Source organism: Ascidia mentula, chromosome 5 (genome assembly GCF_947561715.1).
Source record: "Ascidia mentula chromosome 5, kaAscMent1.1, whole genome shotgun sequence".
Lineage (NCBI taxonomy): Eukaryota > Metazoa > Chordata > Ascidiacea > Phlebobranchia > Ascidiidae > Ascidia > Ascidia mentula.
Genome location: NC_138570.1, coordinates 7,309,410 through 7,327,057, shown reverse-complemented (window position 1 = coordinate 7,327,057; position 17,648 = coordinate 7,309,410). Strand labels below are relative to the sequence as shown.

Here is a 17,648-nt window from a genome sequence, read left to right as displayed (position 1 = left end):
CGAATAAATCCCTAGTACCTAAAGGAAGTGCACGTGCACGAGCATCTGCCGCGTAATACAGACAACGGCGAAACAAGGTCATTCTTCGTGGACCACTTTTTATTTTGACTGTAAAGAAAAATAACAATGCGGAATCATCGCATTTTCGAGACATCCAGAACCCTGTAGCAGAAGGTCGTCAAAGTTTTTGAAATCAATTCGCGTCATCAAAACTCAACGTAAGTCTTTGCGAACACGGGTGCAATTTACCTTTGTGAAAAGCAAACGAGTTTTGATATAATAAAGAATAAACCCGATGTCGTGATTTTAATATCCACTTTTGATAGTGAATGTTGATTGAGTTCTCAAAAAGGAATATGGTATGTGAAAGTGTACCTGACAAAACTGTTCCTGACTAACGTTTCGTTGGAAATAAATTGTTTTGCAAGGCATCGAACAAAAAAATAAAATAAAAATAACCGCATATTATCTACATATTATATAGAAATATACACTTTTTATTTCTAGAAATTCAAAAGATGATGAATGAACTTTTTTTCCGATGACTGTTGTCAATTTTTGGACTGTCAACGCGATAATAAGAGGCTTTGCGTGTTTTAGCTCCCAATACATCTTCGGATAAGTGCACGACCAATCTTGTGTCGATTTGTCACGGACCGCCGCGTCCGCACCAAGTTGGCACGCGCCCGCGCTCTGATCGCCATTCATTATTCCCACGAGTTTCGGCGTTTATGATATATGCGCGAGTATTATGACGGCACAATCACTTGATGCGCGGAACAGATGTTTTTGTGAGCTTTATCGTCGGGCGCGTAATCGATCGCGCGCCTGAAAATCGATCATGGAAGAGATAAGGAAAGTGCTGCAAACTACTCGGCGGGTTTGATAAACAAGCGGCCAACCAACAAGTAGGACTAGTGTCAGTGGGCGCATCTGCTTGTGAACCGCCACAATTCGCTTGCGCCAGAAACAACGGCATCTGTCGCACTTTCCCACATGCAACTCGACGAACGACCCCGGGCGACAACTCTATGTTAAACTTTGTTTGTTAGGGGATGAGAGGGATTCGGGTTAAAGCCACACGGCAAGGTTAGAAACCTTATGCTGTTTGACCACTTCGGAGAATTACAGACTACCGGCTTATTACCGATAAAATATAATCCCAAAACACCTACTTCCTTGGTTTTCAGTGCATATTTTGCTCTAAAATGCAACGTACCATCCAGAACGGAAGCTGTTGCGTAACATATCGTTTGTTATGCTAATTGTATTGGAGAAGGGTTTTCGTAATGACAACTTACCATCAAAACCTGTGTAACCTCATTTGGCACATAAAAACTAATAACCAAACTATTACCAGGTTGCTTAAATTACTTCGCCCATCTGGTACAACAGACAAAATCGACAGTTTGTCACCTGTCGTGTTCATCTCGTTAAAACAAGCGCGAGCAGATTGGGCGAACGCCTTTTGGCAATTGATGAAAAAAGGCCAACTTGGTGCATGGCGCAATTTTAATTTCCCCTTCTGGACAAAACTCGTTCGCTATTCGACACAATGTATGCACAATATGTCACCCAAGTCGAGTTACATATTCGCCCGAGCGACAAAGGAGGGTATCTTGGGAGTATAGAATACATGGGCACTCGCAAACAAGCGGCGGAGGAGCCTCGAAAAAAAAACACGAATCCCGCTTAAAATGACGTAAAAGATAAGACCACAAACTCGTGTCACAGGAAGGTTGGTCTTTTTATATTTAAAGTCGAAATAGAAGAACGTGTCACCTTAGGTAAAAGTCGTACTATTGATCGCGTGCCGGTTGCGCGGCTATTGACTGTTGGCTAAAGTAAACAGCAAGCATCTGGTTAACGAGACCTGTAACGAAGCGCACAGCCGTCAACAGTTAAACTATAGCAGTCACTTTTCACCATCGAATGTATTGATTTTTTTCAAACGAAATTGGAGAACTATTCGTTTGCTTCCAGCATACTCAACAGAATATTTCTAGAAATTCACCAGGAGTTTAGGCGATAGTTTGCGTAAGAAAAATGTCAGGTGCAAAAGAAATGGATGAAAGATATCTTTTCCTTTTTCATCAGAAAAATTACCTCATCAGGAATGACATATATATTACCCTTACATCTAATATAAAATCACAAAACATATGTTAGTGTACCTTTACGATGAAAAGTAAAACGACGTCATTTAAACAAGAGCACTATTACAGTGTTTAAGCTGTATATACTCGGTAAAGGGAGAACTACCTTGACGACACTTTCCATAAATAACTTAGAAATCATTCCCTGAATCGTCAAACCCTCGATAAGTGACAAGTGCAATTAGACAAAGGACAATCAATGCCGGACAACGAAAAGACAGAATTATCCCTAATGCAGGATAATTGACCTAATATTTCGACTTTGCCGAATTACTCGAACAGCGACATCAAAATAGAATAAACCCCAGCTGCCGTGGGACCAAGAGGGAAGAGTCATTCCCAATTACGATTAGGAGCAAGCTTAAACCTAGTAAAACGAAAGTAATTAATTATTGTTGTTGTTGGGACTTGACCAATGTGCTGTGTTGGCATTTGCAGAACTGAGGTCACGGAAAACGTCTTAGACAAACACAACATTACAACTCAATCCCCCGCACGCATACGGTTTGATGAATAACTGGAATCACACTGCTGCGCATTTTATTTGAAGCAGCGTTAATTTGCAGTCGAGAAGCGCTGATGGTACAGCGAAAATTCGATTTGGTTTTGGGTGCAGGACGGCCACTGTTTTTTTGCCTTTACTCTTAATGCAATAAAGCAGGCTCGGTCGCTTTGTTATTGTCAATTTGCTTCGCAACATTTCCGTCCGCACATTTTGTAGGGGGCCCGAAATCCAATTTCACTCGGCGTTAAGTCGATCAGTGACACTGGAACCGTCCTTCAACCAGCACCGAGAAGGTATCGGAAAACCGAGGTGTAGTGGGGCGGAGTTTAACACATTCCACTACAAGTTCCATAATCTCGTTTTGAGATCACCAATTCGATTGACCACATTGTACCCGAAAATACAACAGGAAACAACTCTTTATTTAGATTTTGTTGGATGTTTAAAATCATATAAGACATCCACTTAAATTTTTGCTTAACCAGCACTGACCATTTATCAGCACACAAGCTTCGATCGAGGATGGACCACACTGATGTTCAACATGTGGGTCTAAGATTCCCACTCTTACGTGAGCATGAGATTGCGATATCGGCGTTAGTCTCCAAACTAACCCCTTGAAGGCCTCAACCTGGAGCGCACGACAGATGTGGATAATTCGGTTTATTCATTAAAGTTTTTGTTATTGGTGAGGCTGCGGCACAAGGCGCGGAGTTGCCTTGGTACACGACAGGCTTCAATGTCCGAACTGCCACTGTCGATGGCACGCGATCCCCGGCAAGAAGCTGAAATGGCCGCCGAACCTTAACGCGGAATAATATTCCTCATTTATAAAACATTTCGCGGCTCCCGCGGGACGAAGGTTGTTGCTAATTTCGCCTGGGTTTGCTTAGACCCGCAACCCATGACTTAAGGCGGAAGATCCAGAACGCATATGATTACTTAGGGATTTCGAATAGGAAAGTCGAAGGACCGATGGGACGCCAAAGACCATGAGACAACTCAACGGCAATTACTTGTGCCAGAACTCGTTTACCACGCTTATCACGGCGCCCACAAAAGTATAAGATCCATGATAAATATTTAATGAGTTGGGAAACGTAGTTTCAACTGGCCTCGTATTAATTCCCTGGCGAGCGTGGTTGATGATTTAACCCCCGATAAAACATTTTCCTCATTTGCCAAAGCGAATACGTTGCTTTGCCGCGCGATTCAAAACTTACTGCGACATCTTTTTAAATGCATACTTTGTAAACTAAAGCCTTTGTTGTATAGGTAACGGTTAAAAGGTAAAACTTGCCTCTGACCGTGTTGACCCAAAATGCTCGATCGACGTTCGGATATGATCTGAGCACCTCGATAAGTATCAAATTCTGCCAGATGATATTTTCAGTCTTAAACTCGGTTCGTGCACTTACGTAGCCACTACCTGGTTGACACGTTTACGTAAAACACAAAGCTCCACGTAACGCCACCTGGTGACAGAAGGTAAACTAAACAAAACACAGTCGTTAACCTTAAGTTGGTGGAATGCGAACCCGGCGTATGGGATTGTGTCATAAAATACGCGAAACTGTTCGGAATGGGCAAAAAATCATGAATATTTGATCGCGGCATTGTGACCCTTACTGGCGGTCGAAAGTTTCGCGCAAAATGCCCCGATCATCAAAGCTATCGCTGACAAAGCAGAAGGGCCCATTAATCCGTCCACACAATTCAACGGGGCCGGATCATGCATATTTCATACAGCACCTTTTCCCCGATGAGAAGACAAAAATCTTATCACGCAAACTTTAGCCGCTTACAAAGTTATTCAGTTGCAATTAGGCGAACACCCCTGCCGTATAACTGCCAAGTAGTTGAAGAACAAATGTTCACGTTCGGTTTAATTATTAATGTAAACGCTGTAACTCAGGCAATGGGGCCAATATATGCAAACCCGCATCAACTGCGATAAGGTACCCGTTCTTGCTTAATAATAACAGTTCGCTTTTATATGATCGGGCCAATCAAGCTACTGGTGTTAATTTTAGTTGAAAATACCGACATTACCATCAGCATAATTCAAGCATGTCGTGGCACGCAACGAAATAACTAGTTTAATGCGTCTCATTTTCGAGTCTGCTTCATTAAAGATTAATGTCGATCTTGTAAGAGAGCTTCTTGCGGAAAACTTGCGTTCAAGCGATGACAAGCATTCGCGCTGTCAGTATGTGGGCATCTCATAGCTGCCGATGAGGGGCATGTCAATTGGAATGATCGGCCGTCAGCGACAGCGAAATGTTATGATTCCGACGAAACGGGGGGGTTTCCTTTTGAAAAAGGCTATGTGGGCGTTGTTGGTAACTTGTATATTATAGGTCGAACAGCGCAAGCAACATCTGTCCGCTGTAATGAGCATTAAACGAAACTGCATTTATTTTTCATTTGTCCGTTTCGATGTGAGAGTGCAATCAACGTTTACATTCATCAGATTAAGCTCTGTTATCATGCAGGAGCACGTGTAGTTTTCGTGTAGTTTTGTCATTGCCGCATTAAATCCAACAGTCGTGCTAAGGTCACCTGTAAAAGATTTGCTCGCTTAAAAGGCCTTTTTTTCTTTTCTGAATTGGCGTATCAGGTCTAAGAGGCACCTTCGAGGCTTCTGCGCTGGACCGCCTGCATATTACACAAATTGCGCAACTGCGCGTAAACACAACGTCACTTCCGACAAACCGGTTTTAGCAAAATAAGGGTAAAAAGCACTTTGAATCCTGATATTTCTCAGCAGAGCCGTTACGAAATTTTGCTACCCTTGATGATAAAGTTTCCGGGAATTTCGAAACCAAACTTGGATATCGTGTGACGAAGCATGAGACCTCGGTTTTGATGAAGTTCACATAATAACTAGCCATGGGAAACTTTTCGCAGCCAGCACAACCTCCTGCGCAATCGCAACAACATCACGCGATTCTATTAGCCACTCGCTGGTAAATTACAAATGATTATTATAAGTGCGCGCGTTGCGTGGTTTTACTGCGTACGGTACTGCAGCTCCAGTTACAATAAGCATGGGCCGGCTTATTTTAATATGATGTTTTTAAGTAGTTTCGTAGTTTTCTTAGAATCTTTTTCGAAAACCTGTCAAATTTTAACTGGTGCTTACTAAACAATGGTGCCGCAAATGCGTCTGCTTATCTTTAGCCCTCTGTCTTTTTGCCGTGTTCGGAGGGCTAATGATTTGTTTTTGTAAGTGGCATAACCTTGGAAACTCATTCTTTAAAATTCCTCTTCCAGAAACCAAGAGCATTTCTATTCAGGCACTTAAACCAAAAACTTTTGGGTCACTTACCTTGTGACGTACTTTGCTCACGTATACTGGCCATAAAACTACCAAATCGAACCTCGATACGCCGCCAACCACTTTATCTTTAAATCAAAACTCGCCCCAATGAGAAAAACGGACGGCCACTCCCACAAGAACTTAGGGTTAGTACAAGGAGCCCGGCAAAAATGGCGCCCGTGTGTCATTTTATGGGCAGACGTAGGAGAAAACTTTCCTGTGCTGCTCACCTCGCAAAATTTAAAAACCGAAACGGCGAAGTTGCCGTTCCCTCCCCTACGACGACTACCCCGCTTGTTTTCGCTTTTACTCGTCACCGCAAATAAGGAAATGACTTTTATTTCCTGGATCGGCCTTTTTGCGTTTCATCTACGACGCAGTCCGCCCTCGCTTTTTCGGCCCCGTGTTACAAATTAACAGTTCCAAAACCGGAAAACTTTGGTCTGGTCTTTTCTAATAGCGTCGCATACGCAGTATCTATGCTGTGAGATCTGTCATGGGTGTCGGTTCGCAGAAGTCACGACAATAGTAAAATAATACCATGAGTCCCGGGTGCACCCCGAAAACAAGTATCTTGTATGCTACATCTTTATGCTCTCTCTGGGCACGAGAACTTTCGCTGTGAATACATGAAGTACTAACGGTCGGTCAACATATCAATTTTTAATGCTGAAACCCGTGCGACAGTTGCACTCTGTGGTGACAATGACCTAAGCTTTTTGCTAGGATCACACTCTGCCCTTGACCAAAGTTAAAATCCCTCGCAATAGCAAACCCATTTACATGAAAAACAAAATAGCGGTTCCTATACCACTTTTAACCCACTCTTTCGTGCGATACCGTTTTTGCTTATATGTGAGAAATATACTGCGACAGAAGCTTGAACATACTTCAAGCCTCGTTTCTACCGACAAACTTTCACATCGTTATTACGGCTGTACTGTAGCAACCGCGCGACCATTATTTCCCGTAATAAGCCGCAATTTACCACCTCAACGAATTTAAACTGACCTGTGCCCAGCCTCTGGAACTACGCCTTCACCCCAAGTGGGTTATGCTGATACATTCTTTTTGTTGATGTCTACATTTGTTTTTAGTTGCAAATGTAGTTGGTTTTAATTGTCCGGTGTCACTGACGGCACACGCGCACGCACACACTGCGCAAACGCGCATTATTTTAGCGACGCAAGTGAACGCAACTAAAATGTATTGTGGTTTATGTGTTTTCCGTCGTTTCCACCGCAAATGCAAACTGTGCAAAATAAAACCACACTATAGCATTGTTTTCCTGCTGCGAACTGCGTAACCATACAGAATTTTTGCCTAGTACTCGTAACGAAGCGACCTAACTAATTGGAGTGCGTGTGTTAGAATAGGAAGCTGGTGCTACTAACAGGACAATGGCGTTTCTTAGTAAACCACTCATCTTTACACGTACCGTTTATCCGATGCCAGCGTATTGCTATGTACGTTTGATCTAATGGGTACTCGTTTCGCAACCAAGTAATCACGTATATTGTGTTTCGTACGCATTGCCTTGTGCCTACACTCGAATGTATGACGGGGAGGGGTGATAAGACTATGTTTAGGAAAACAATTATCTTTGTGGCCCAACTTGCAACTGCATAAACATTCCTTTGCAATATAGACGACGGGCGATTTTGGGGTCAGTATGGTGTCTAACCAGCGCGTTGCAAAGAGTACCCAATCGGAAATTGGAATAATACTTGGTAAATAAATAAAGCTCCCTTAACCTTATAGACGATCTGCATATTGCAGTTTTAGGCGCTTATCAAGACCCGGACTTGCAAATGCTGTGGGTTTTATTTGCAAATCGAACCCGTGCTCTGCAATTAAAAGGAAGCAAACCCCAAACTTTGCGGTTTAAACACCATTTCCCATCAGTGAAAGAGGGCTTCAAATGAGAAATACTGGGAAAGCTCAGGGATTTTTGACTTCCGCGCGCAACCGCCAAAGATCCAAACGTTAAGTGAGCATCGAAATTCGAGGCCTTTGATGCGGCATGCGGCAAGGGTATTTTATGAGTCCAATTCATGGTTCACCATATTAGACCATCTGCGGCCACACCACTGCCGGTTCGTCTATTCAAGAGTGGTCTGCTCCAATCTTCACAGTGTCACAAATTACCCGGAAAGCTTTTTTTTCACCACTCTTTTTCCTCTCCCAAGCACAGACAGACTGGCGACTGACGCATTGTGCAATGGAAAATTTGTGACGAAATGCGTTACAAGCCGTGATGCAGTTAACCGTTTCTCCCCAACACATACGCATGCATAACACAAAAATATCGGTGCGTAATGCAACTACACCTTAAGCAATCGTCGATGACAAATTGGTAGTGTCAGTTGAAAAATAAAACACCAGACAAAAAATGACAAAATTACACTGTTTTCGGACGTTTGTTTAGCAGATGTAATTTTTGATCTAAACCCATTAAAATTGGCTTTGGTGTCAATACCCTTACGTTTACTGAAATTCGTTAGGACTAAGAGTATCTCTGACTTTGAAATTTACACAATTCAAAAAACGGCTTGTGCACTTAAGGGAAGAGTTGTTTTAACTTAAAAATAGGAGTGTTATACAATGTTTTTAAAAAGTTACTAAACTTCAAGTGTGTATAGCATTTAGTGTCATTTAACATGCGAAAAAACTTTCTCTGTTTAATGTCTGAAAACTCCCTGCAACTCAAACCTTCCCGCACCCTTGGCGAACTTTTTCCCCTGATCTCATTGGAGAGTTTGATGCGACAGGGAAACCCGCCGGTGTCAGTCAAAACCCGCGTTCGCTTGCTTAGCGCGGCCAGGGTCGGGTAATTCGAACGGTACTTTTCTTTTGCAGAGGTGGAACGTGAGCTCAGTTGATTGCTGAGCGCTTCCACAGCCCAGAGTTACAGAAACTATGCGGCCTCGCTTTCGCCAACAGGAAGCCCGCGTTGCTACTCGAGTGGATGATGCCTCGCGATCCTCATTGTCCCGACGTTTAATTACTCCGTCCGGTATCACTTGCTGACAAGTTTTGCCGACGTTGAGGGGAAGTCTGGATGTTAATGCGCGCGCCTCCCGATAAACTACGCGGCAAAATTTAGCGAGGCAAGCAAATTTAAAGCGCAGTTTCGTCTTACCCGGCAAAGGTGGTGTCTACATTGTGTACAGGGCCATATCAATACATTGTTAAAATCGAAAAAGCAATGCAGGAGATTTTTTAAAAATAGGTGAAACCGTGGAAACACGTGGCTGTGCACGTCAGCACCGCAAAATGGTCTTTGAGTATGAACATTTCCTCGCAACAGCTAGGTGTCCTTGGGCTAAATTAACTATTCGTTACACGGGAAAACAATACCTTTTCCAATTTTTTTTTATTCGCCATTTTTGCGCTGCTGAGAAACACTAGAAGGCGAAAAAAACACGCAAAAATAAAAAGTGCGAGAAAAATGTACAAAAGTCATGTAAAAATCAAGACACGTCGTCACACGCGATTATGTTGGTCCTGAAATCATAGTTTGGTCTCGATACACTCGCATACGGGTCTCTTTGTTCGCCTATGCGAAAGGAGGCCGCTGTCGGGGGTCGCGGGTCGGCTTTCTGGATAGATAGTAGAAGTTTGGACGAACGAGTGAACGGCGACCTATGTGGCGAGCTGGACACCGGAGCGATTCTTGCCTTTGGGCGATCGTCCGCTGGCCTGCGCAGTCCAAGAGGACGGTAATTACCTGTGAACGAAAAAAACATGCAACATGTTGTGACGAGGTGTGGAATGATGAACCGTGCAGGGAGATTGAAAGTCGAAACACAAAAAAGTAAGCGGTCGTTTACAACGATAAAGTTGTCAGCTACGTTGGTGCGGTTTGAACCGCGCTTGTTAAGCACGGCAAAGGGGCGAACCGGGAAAAGTGCCAAAACGACATCAATATTTCATTTGATTTCCCGCTGATTTGTGTAAACTCGTAGTGTCGACATAATATGGTCGCAAAGATCGCATTATCATCTTTATTAATTCAAACCATAAGTAAAAGTACGTGGCAGGGTAGGAAGGGGTCAGGGTGAAATTTCAGAGCGATATTTGGAAAAGCTAGTATACCGGTGCTTGTGTTACGCTTATCGATACTTACCCCTTTCGGAATTGTTAGAGAAACTGGAGCCCGCACGGGGACGAACAGTATGCGCTGTTAGACCTGCAGAAGAAAAAGATCGCGTTAAATTTGAGTTAATTCGGGTCTGACGCCAAAGTTTCAGTCTTAATTATTAAGTCGCTGTGGCAGGTTTGAATAAAACATGTTGTTCTCAAAGGGCGTTTCATCATACCTAAGGAGCTCACGGTTACCGCATTTTCCTTGCTTAAAGAATTTTCTCCGATCGCTTGTTGTTCGTTTCTGCGGCTCTGCGGGAAGTGAAACCACGGGTTTAAACAGCGAGAGGCCGAAGGTCATCAACCGTCAAAAACGCCTACCTTTGTTTCTTGCCTGGGGAAACGCAACGATAGAACCGAAGCATTTTCGACTTGAGGTTCGCCGCAAGTTTTGCTCTCGCCACCTCCCCGCCTTCCCCCATAGGCCACCGGTTGCGTGTTGTCGCTACACGTCTTCACGTAAGCTTTATGGGCGTCCCTGAGCACGTTGCGTGCACCAGCAGAAAGCTCCGCAAAGTGAAATCGCCCGGAACCGCTCGAAAACGAACCTGCAAGGCACGCGGAGAAGTTGGTCAAACACGCCTTGTTATGTCATATCTTAACTTTGTTTAAAAATTCTTTAAAAAAGGAACCGGGCAGTGTTTGAAAACTTAGATAAATATAGTTTGCAAAAAGTCGTCAATCCTACCACTGTTCCTAGTATTACTGGCATTATGCATTACTTTTGGACACTATCTGACATGACTGATGCTGGGGATAATGATAAAAAACGCTATTGGCCAAGCTTTTACCTGGCTTGTTTGGCTTCGTTTCAGCATTGATGTGGCGCCGCTCTCTAGCGCCTCCCCGGCGTATGGCAACAGCTGGGTCGCTCGTATGAGGCCGTAACGACCACGCACCTGCAAGCGTATACTCTTCCGGTAAGCTTGCTGCAGTCCTTGGAGCGTATTTGTTAGTTTTTATGGTTTGTGGAAAACCTGCAATTGATTGTGAGACAATGGGAAGCCTCTCCGAGGCCACACTATGTGTCGGGTCGCCACCGCTGTCCGGTTGAAATGCCGCAGATCTGACATTAGCCGGAAAAAATTGCCGAGGTACGGGGTCCGGCCTTTCGCTGGTATGAGTCCTGCGAAGTTGCTCTCTAATATTTCCAAGCAGAAACGAATTCTGCTGTATAGCCGCACGGGATTGGGCGTTTTTTTCGGCGTCACGAATCTTTTCGTTTGAAGAATGTTTTTCCGTCCGATGACGGCGAAGGTTTTTGTGACCCCATTCTTCGATCTGACGCTGGGTTTGTACTTGTGCGTAGCGGGGTACCAACCGATCTTGGCTGTTACGAGCCGTTCCAGATAAGGTGTGACGTATATAGCGGCTGGGAAAAGAGGCGGGAGCAGTGCGCATGGAACGACTGGCTTCGGTTGTGTTCTTCGGTGATGAGTTGATGTTTGCTGATCCGAGTGCCCGATCTCTTGCTTGCTGCTTCAAAAACTTTTGCATCTTATATAAAAAAATAGGTTAGTTTTTTTTGTTGGCTTTGGGGAAAAAAGGTTATTTCGTTGACCAGCAATAATAAATATTGTATTTCGTGATTAGGGCACAGAACAAATCAGAATGGTGCAAAGAGTCACAAGACAATGTATCGATGATAACAAATATGACTCGGATTTGTTTTGTTGCGGAGTAGTGTACGCGAAAAAGAAACTGTACATGCGGTAATATTTAAACCATTAGCCCAAAAGTAGCCACAATTTGTTGCGGACAATTGTGGGTGGCAGCTATGAACTCACTTGCAGCATATCCAACGAATCTCGCCTGTCCTTGTACGAGCCCACGTTTGATGGGGGGCGCCCTCCAGCGACCGGCGAAGTTCGAGATATTACCCGAAAGGGTGTGACCGGCAAGCGCTGAGCGATCTGCAAAGAAAAAAAGCTTTATACGGGGCGGCGGAAAATTGCCTCACTCGGTTAAATCTAGAACTAAGCAGAAAATATTTTGGTGATTTACATCCATGATCGCCAATAGGGACTTACAGAACAGGCAAGATTCGGAAAAACTTGTTATAAATTTGAGATCCTGGGATTAAAAACGGTACAATTCAAGCCAATACAACAAAAACAACCAGTGGTTTTGTCATATTAATATAAACATATTAGTATTAATATATTAATAACGCAGAAGTAATGCCCTGCTTTCGCATAGCAAGGCAGGATCGCCCCACTGCCAGGCCCTTTATATTTGGCGATTACAGCTCTAATATTCTGATCATAAGGTTCACAGACTTCGCAGCCAAGGCATTCAGCCAAGCTGGATCAGCCACTTTTCCCGACAAGTCGGAGCGAGATCTGTAAAATCAAGCTCCCCATGAGGTTTGAACTCACGACCCTGCTCTAACCACGGCCAACGCTCTACCAACTGAGTGGTTTCATGGGGTATATTGTGGCCAAGGCACACTGGTGCGCATGCGAACAACTTGTCAGGCAACCTTCACATACGCAGAGGATCTCCACCACCGTAATCAGACAACGCAGAAGTAATGCCATGCATTCGCATAGCATATATAAGATATAAAATATATTTCGCATAATATATATAATATATCAATATACTTCTTACCCGATCTTGCAACGACGTTGAAACAAAATTTGGGGCGATTTTTTCGCTAAAGTCGAATTCATTGGCAAGGCTCTTGCTTGGACTCGTTATGGACTTAAACTCTAAAGTGTCGTCCAAATCGCTGTTGGAATATGGAGACTCATAATCTAAACTCCCTTCCGGATCAGAAACTGCTGAGTTTGTTGGCGAAGTGATGTCTCGTGGCACAACGTGGATTTCAAGGTCAAGGTCGAACTTAACTACAAAGGTTTACATTATATACGATGATCACTTCATGTACAAAACTATAGGACCAGGATAACGTTTTTAACAAATGAAACTAAAAGGAAGAATGAACAAACAACCTTGGGGTTGGGATTATTTTGCGAATTGTATGAGAACGGACGTCAGTAAATAGTTTAGAATCCCTGAACTAATGACCGTATTTGTCGCATTGTTTTTTCCTGCTAGCCTTTAACTGTGGGAAAGAGGATGTGTAACAACAATATTACCTCTTTGCTTTTTACTTGCACTTGTTAGACTTCCACGTTTCTTAAGAGCGCTTGGTGGAGGCGTTGGAATGCTCGGATAAAGCTCTTTTAAACCAAACTGGTCTGAATACTCATAGCTTTCGTTTTTCAATCCGTGGCAGTCGTCCAATGGATTCGTGACACCGGCCGATGTAGTTCTGTTCTCTAAACCGCCCATACCTCGCGGTGATTGCGCGGAGCTTTGTGAAAACCTAGTGTTCAAGTCCTGATGACCGCGACCGAGCAAATTTGCACTTTCCCGTTGAATTTTTCTGAAACTTGGTCCAATACTTTCGCGTTCAGTCAAAGCTGGATCTTCAATAGACCCCTCGGAAAATTTGTGTTCTTCCACTGTTTTATATATACCGCCTTCGTCTTCGTTGTTCGCAAAGTCGCATGAGAGCGTCATCGTTAATGAATTCTCGCCCTGGTTTTTTTGTTCTACTTCTTTGTCGGGACTGAGTCGCTCTGCGAGCCAAGCGCCGCAGGAATTGTCATTGCTCGGTGAAGCCAAAAGTGGACGGTTCTTGTTATGAGATATTGTTGCCTTGTTAATATTGGCGTTGTTGTAACAACACTCGGCGAACTCGAATCGTTCCTTTGTGTCGCTTATTTTCTCTGTCTGTCGGATGAACTCCTTGTCCGGATTTTGCGGTTCCGTTATAATCCCGGGTCTGCGAATGGAGACTGTTTCGGGGTCACCGCGTTCGGGAAGACCGGACTCAATGCCTAAAATAGTAGCGAATGGCTTTGTGTCAACACAGGCTGGTTCTACCTGCCCTGCTCCCCATTTAACTTCGTCTGCGTTCCGGTCGCCATCGGCGGGCTGACTTTGAACCTTTTTGAATGAAGCCGCCTGTTCGGGTATTTGTTGTGCTTGGCTCGCCGCTCGGTCGTCGGTAGTTGTTATTACTGGCAATATCTCGCTAAACGCACCGATTTGCGGGCTAACGCACAAAATAATAGCCAGATTATTTATCTTTTTCCGGTCGCTCTTTCCTTTACTTTCCAACGCCTTGACAACTCTGCTCTCTTTCTGTTGGTTTAGGGCACGCGAAGACAAAGGGGTGTCCACGTCCAAATTCGATTCGCGGAAGCCTGAACACCGTCGTAGATAGCCGTCGTCGTTACAAGGTGCGTGTGCTGCGCCTTCCGTCACAAGTTGTTTCTGTTGATCGTTATCCTGTTTTGTGTAACTTGTTCCTGTCCGCGCGCCCCTCTGTTTGGGCTCCCGTCGTATCACCTTGCTTTTGTGTCGAGCGCCATTGTAAACACTGCTCTGGGCATTGTCGCAACAACGCGCTTTGTAAGGCGACGACGGAACGCTGCGTATTTCGCGTATTAGGTGACGAATATCGTCGGGTGATCGAGAATCGTTAGTGGTAGGAGATGGTTGTGTATCCCCCGAATCGCTTTCTTGGAAGTTAATGGACGTGGATTGTTCTACAGCCTCCACGTTCATTCCACTCAGGTCTATATTAAAGACATATCTGCGCTTTTTGTGCGACGTTCTTGCTTTTTCTCGCGTTGTTAATCTATCTGTAATTTAGAAATACACTTTAAAGGCTTTTTTCTCATAATGTCGTCAAAAGCTAAGGGTGGAAATCGTTGCAACTATGGGTCGGGAATGGGATAACTTGTCACTTGGGCCAGCTACATAAGTACACATGTTCCTCTGGTTTAATACTAAGTGCTACGCACCGATATATAACATGCAGCACGTATACCTAATTTCTGTGCAGTATAAGTTACAAACACTCTACTTATTGTCATGTGCTTTAACAGAAGCGCTAATCTGTTTGAATATACCTAAGTATTTTACCTGGAAAAGAAACGATTTCCGTTTGTGTCACGGACCTGCACACCATTGGATAACACGAAGTCGCAGAAAAGGATGTGGAGGCGCCATCACCAGCGGTCCAAGGTCTTATTCCTGTGCGATCGACCTGTTTCTGCCCTTCAGAGGACTGACAGTCATCGGCAACACTCTGTATGGGCAAATCCATTCTAAATCGTTTTAATTTGCTTAGATCGATCTGCGCTTATAAAATATAGCATCAGCATTATACGTGGAATTTTCCTCAACAATTTTGCCCGAGTCGCCTCTTTGTATTGTATAAAGAATGAGCAATGTGTTTACATCCACTCTACCTCTAACCACACCGTAGTTTGCAATGGCAGTTGTAAAGGTTTCTGTTCCGACGTATACAGCTGGATGTTCACCCAAGCACTCGACCATCAGTTCGATTGGCCACTTATGATGTGATACAAACGCTTTGAGGACTGGTTACCACCAAACAACGATGATAAATACGTTGACAACTCAGCACTGCGAATTGCAATACAAAGAGAATAGGAGAGAAATTTCACGGGTTCAAATGGGGATATTCCGAAATCTGTGCTTTGCAAATACCATTTTCATTTTTAGTTGGAAAAAATACTTTTATGGTTTGAAGCGGTGGCTCCCAACTTTGGTACTCATCTTTGATATAACGTGACGCACACAAACATATTTATCAATCAGACGCATCAGCTGGTTTGTTGCGATTTATTAAATCTAAACGAGGTTGTGCAGCTCCCTTTCGTTGTTGTTGTAGATACGTATAGTTTTATTACTGCAACAGCTTAAAAGTATAAGCTTCTCAAAGTATGATGCGGCACACTGCTTTGAAACTCGTAAGGCTTTTTTTAATCAGGCGTTACAAATTGAACGGAAGTATAAGCTTCTCAAAAATATTAAAACAACACGCCAGTGCGTCACAACACCCCATTGAGGAACGCATCAAAAGCGAATGCGAAAAAATGGAATTCTGGACAGCCCTTTTAAGCAATCAATTTAATCCTTGTGCATGGGTTTGACGCCATGGTTTTAACATGCATTTGGATTGCACAGCTGAGTTCGCCTTAAATTCGAGACAATACGATTCTGCGTTACCGAATCACGGTTATAAATTACTTTGACTATTGATTTGTCATTAATTTGCTTTTTTAGTTGTATCTGACATAACAAAGTTTTGGTTTGCGTGATTAGCGACAGAGATTGACGAGCAAGTCGATCCAAAAGTGACCATGAAAAGTTGCTGACAGAAGGTAAAAGATTCTTTCTTCCTCTACCTTTACATTGCCTTTTTCTCGTCATTTGGGCAGAGAGCAGTAAACAACTAAACGGAACGATTAACAGGACAATCAAACTCAAAATTTTAGAATAGGCAGGCATTTTAAGGGTTAAGTTTTATATACGGTATATGAGCAGAAGATAATTATCAAATCAAAGAATAAATAAAACCCATTTAAATCTTCATACATTCTGATGTGTTTGTTAGTGTGGCGTCTTTACTCATTACAGAGGACGTAATTAATTGTGTATGGGCCAGTGAATAAATTAAGAAGCTATCGATGACAACTCTTCCCAGTTCATCACAACCTGCAATAAAATCGATAAGTGCACTGGAAGGTCGTCGAATGCCTCATCAACTGACAACGCGATTAATATCATTGCAGTTTTCTTGATGCTTTTTTACAATGTCCAGGATTAGAATTCTCCCAACTGTGCAGGCTTAGATATAAAAAGAGGTGGTTGCAGGATTGGAACAAGTTTTAAAGTTCTGCACTTTGGATGCAAGGGAAATATGAAGACTTGCGCTCTGCTGTTATCATTGTGCGGTTTGGCATTGGGGCAGCGAATCGGTAAGTACACATATAGTATTGCTTTTAAATAATGTCGTGAAGAATATGATAAAACAAACGAAGCTGAGCTAAGTTTGTTTTCAAAACTTTTCCGTGCCATACTTGAAACAAAGTCGGGTGTCTGTGCACTTCAGCTGTGACGATTTTTACTTTTATGTTTATTAGTAATGACCACAATGTAGCATAAAATTGTTGTAAAAAAAATCAACACGTACCTACAACACATTTTTCATTCAGAGCCTTCCCATCTTTCCCTGATAAAATTATTCGTTGAACAAGGAAAATTGAATATGTTATTATCTTTCTTTCGTCTTTCTTGGTGTTGTTGGAATTAATATGGTTACAGGGCAGTTACAAAATTGATGAACAAAAAACAAAACAAAAATTTCTTTTGTATCGAAACACCTCATTGTAAAATGTTGTTCAATTGAATGTCGTTCAAATGTTCAAGGGTAGAGGTCGGCAACCCTGGCTCCGGGGCTACATGTGGCTCTTGCACCCCAGTTATGACTCCTTCAAAGTCATTTAAGAAAAAAATTATAATAAAAATAAATAAGTAAAATTTAGAAATTAAGGTTCACTTGGCTGTTCCAGAAAGTTCTACAAAAACAATACTTTGGTTCTTGTGCGTTGAAAGGTCAAAATAATCCCTGTCATCTTAAGTTTTGTGGCTCCGAGTATGTTTCAGTTTTGTTTTAGGTTCTTAAAAA

At 43.1% G+C, this 17,648-nt stretch overlaps 1 protein-coding gene across 1 annotated transcript; it reads right to left on the bottom strand.

Annotated features, from left to right (window-relative positions):
- Positions 1–9,380: 9,380 nt before the first annotated feature.
- Positions 9,381–15,257, bottom strand: LOC145902806 (uncharacterized). The gene is made up of 9 exons (XM_082990905.1): positions 15,074–15,257; positions 13,234–14,790; positions 12,743–12,981; positions 11,917–12,042; positions 10,921–11,626; positions 10,451–10,677; positions 10,306–10,381; positions 10,113–10,175; positions 9,381–9,713 (listed from the first exon to the last, which is right to left on the bottom strand). Exons 1-9 carry the CDS (start codon positions 15,255–15,257, stop codon positions 9,457–9,459), a joined length of 3,435 nt encoding a protein of 1,144 aa, XP_082847031.1. The 3' UTR covers positions 9,381–9,456.
- Positions 15,258–17,648: the final 2,391 nt, after the last annotated feature.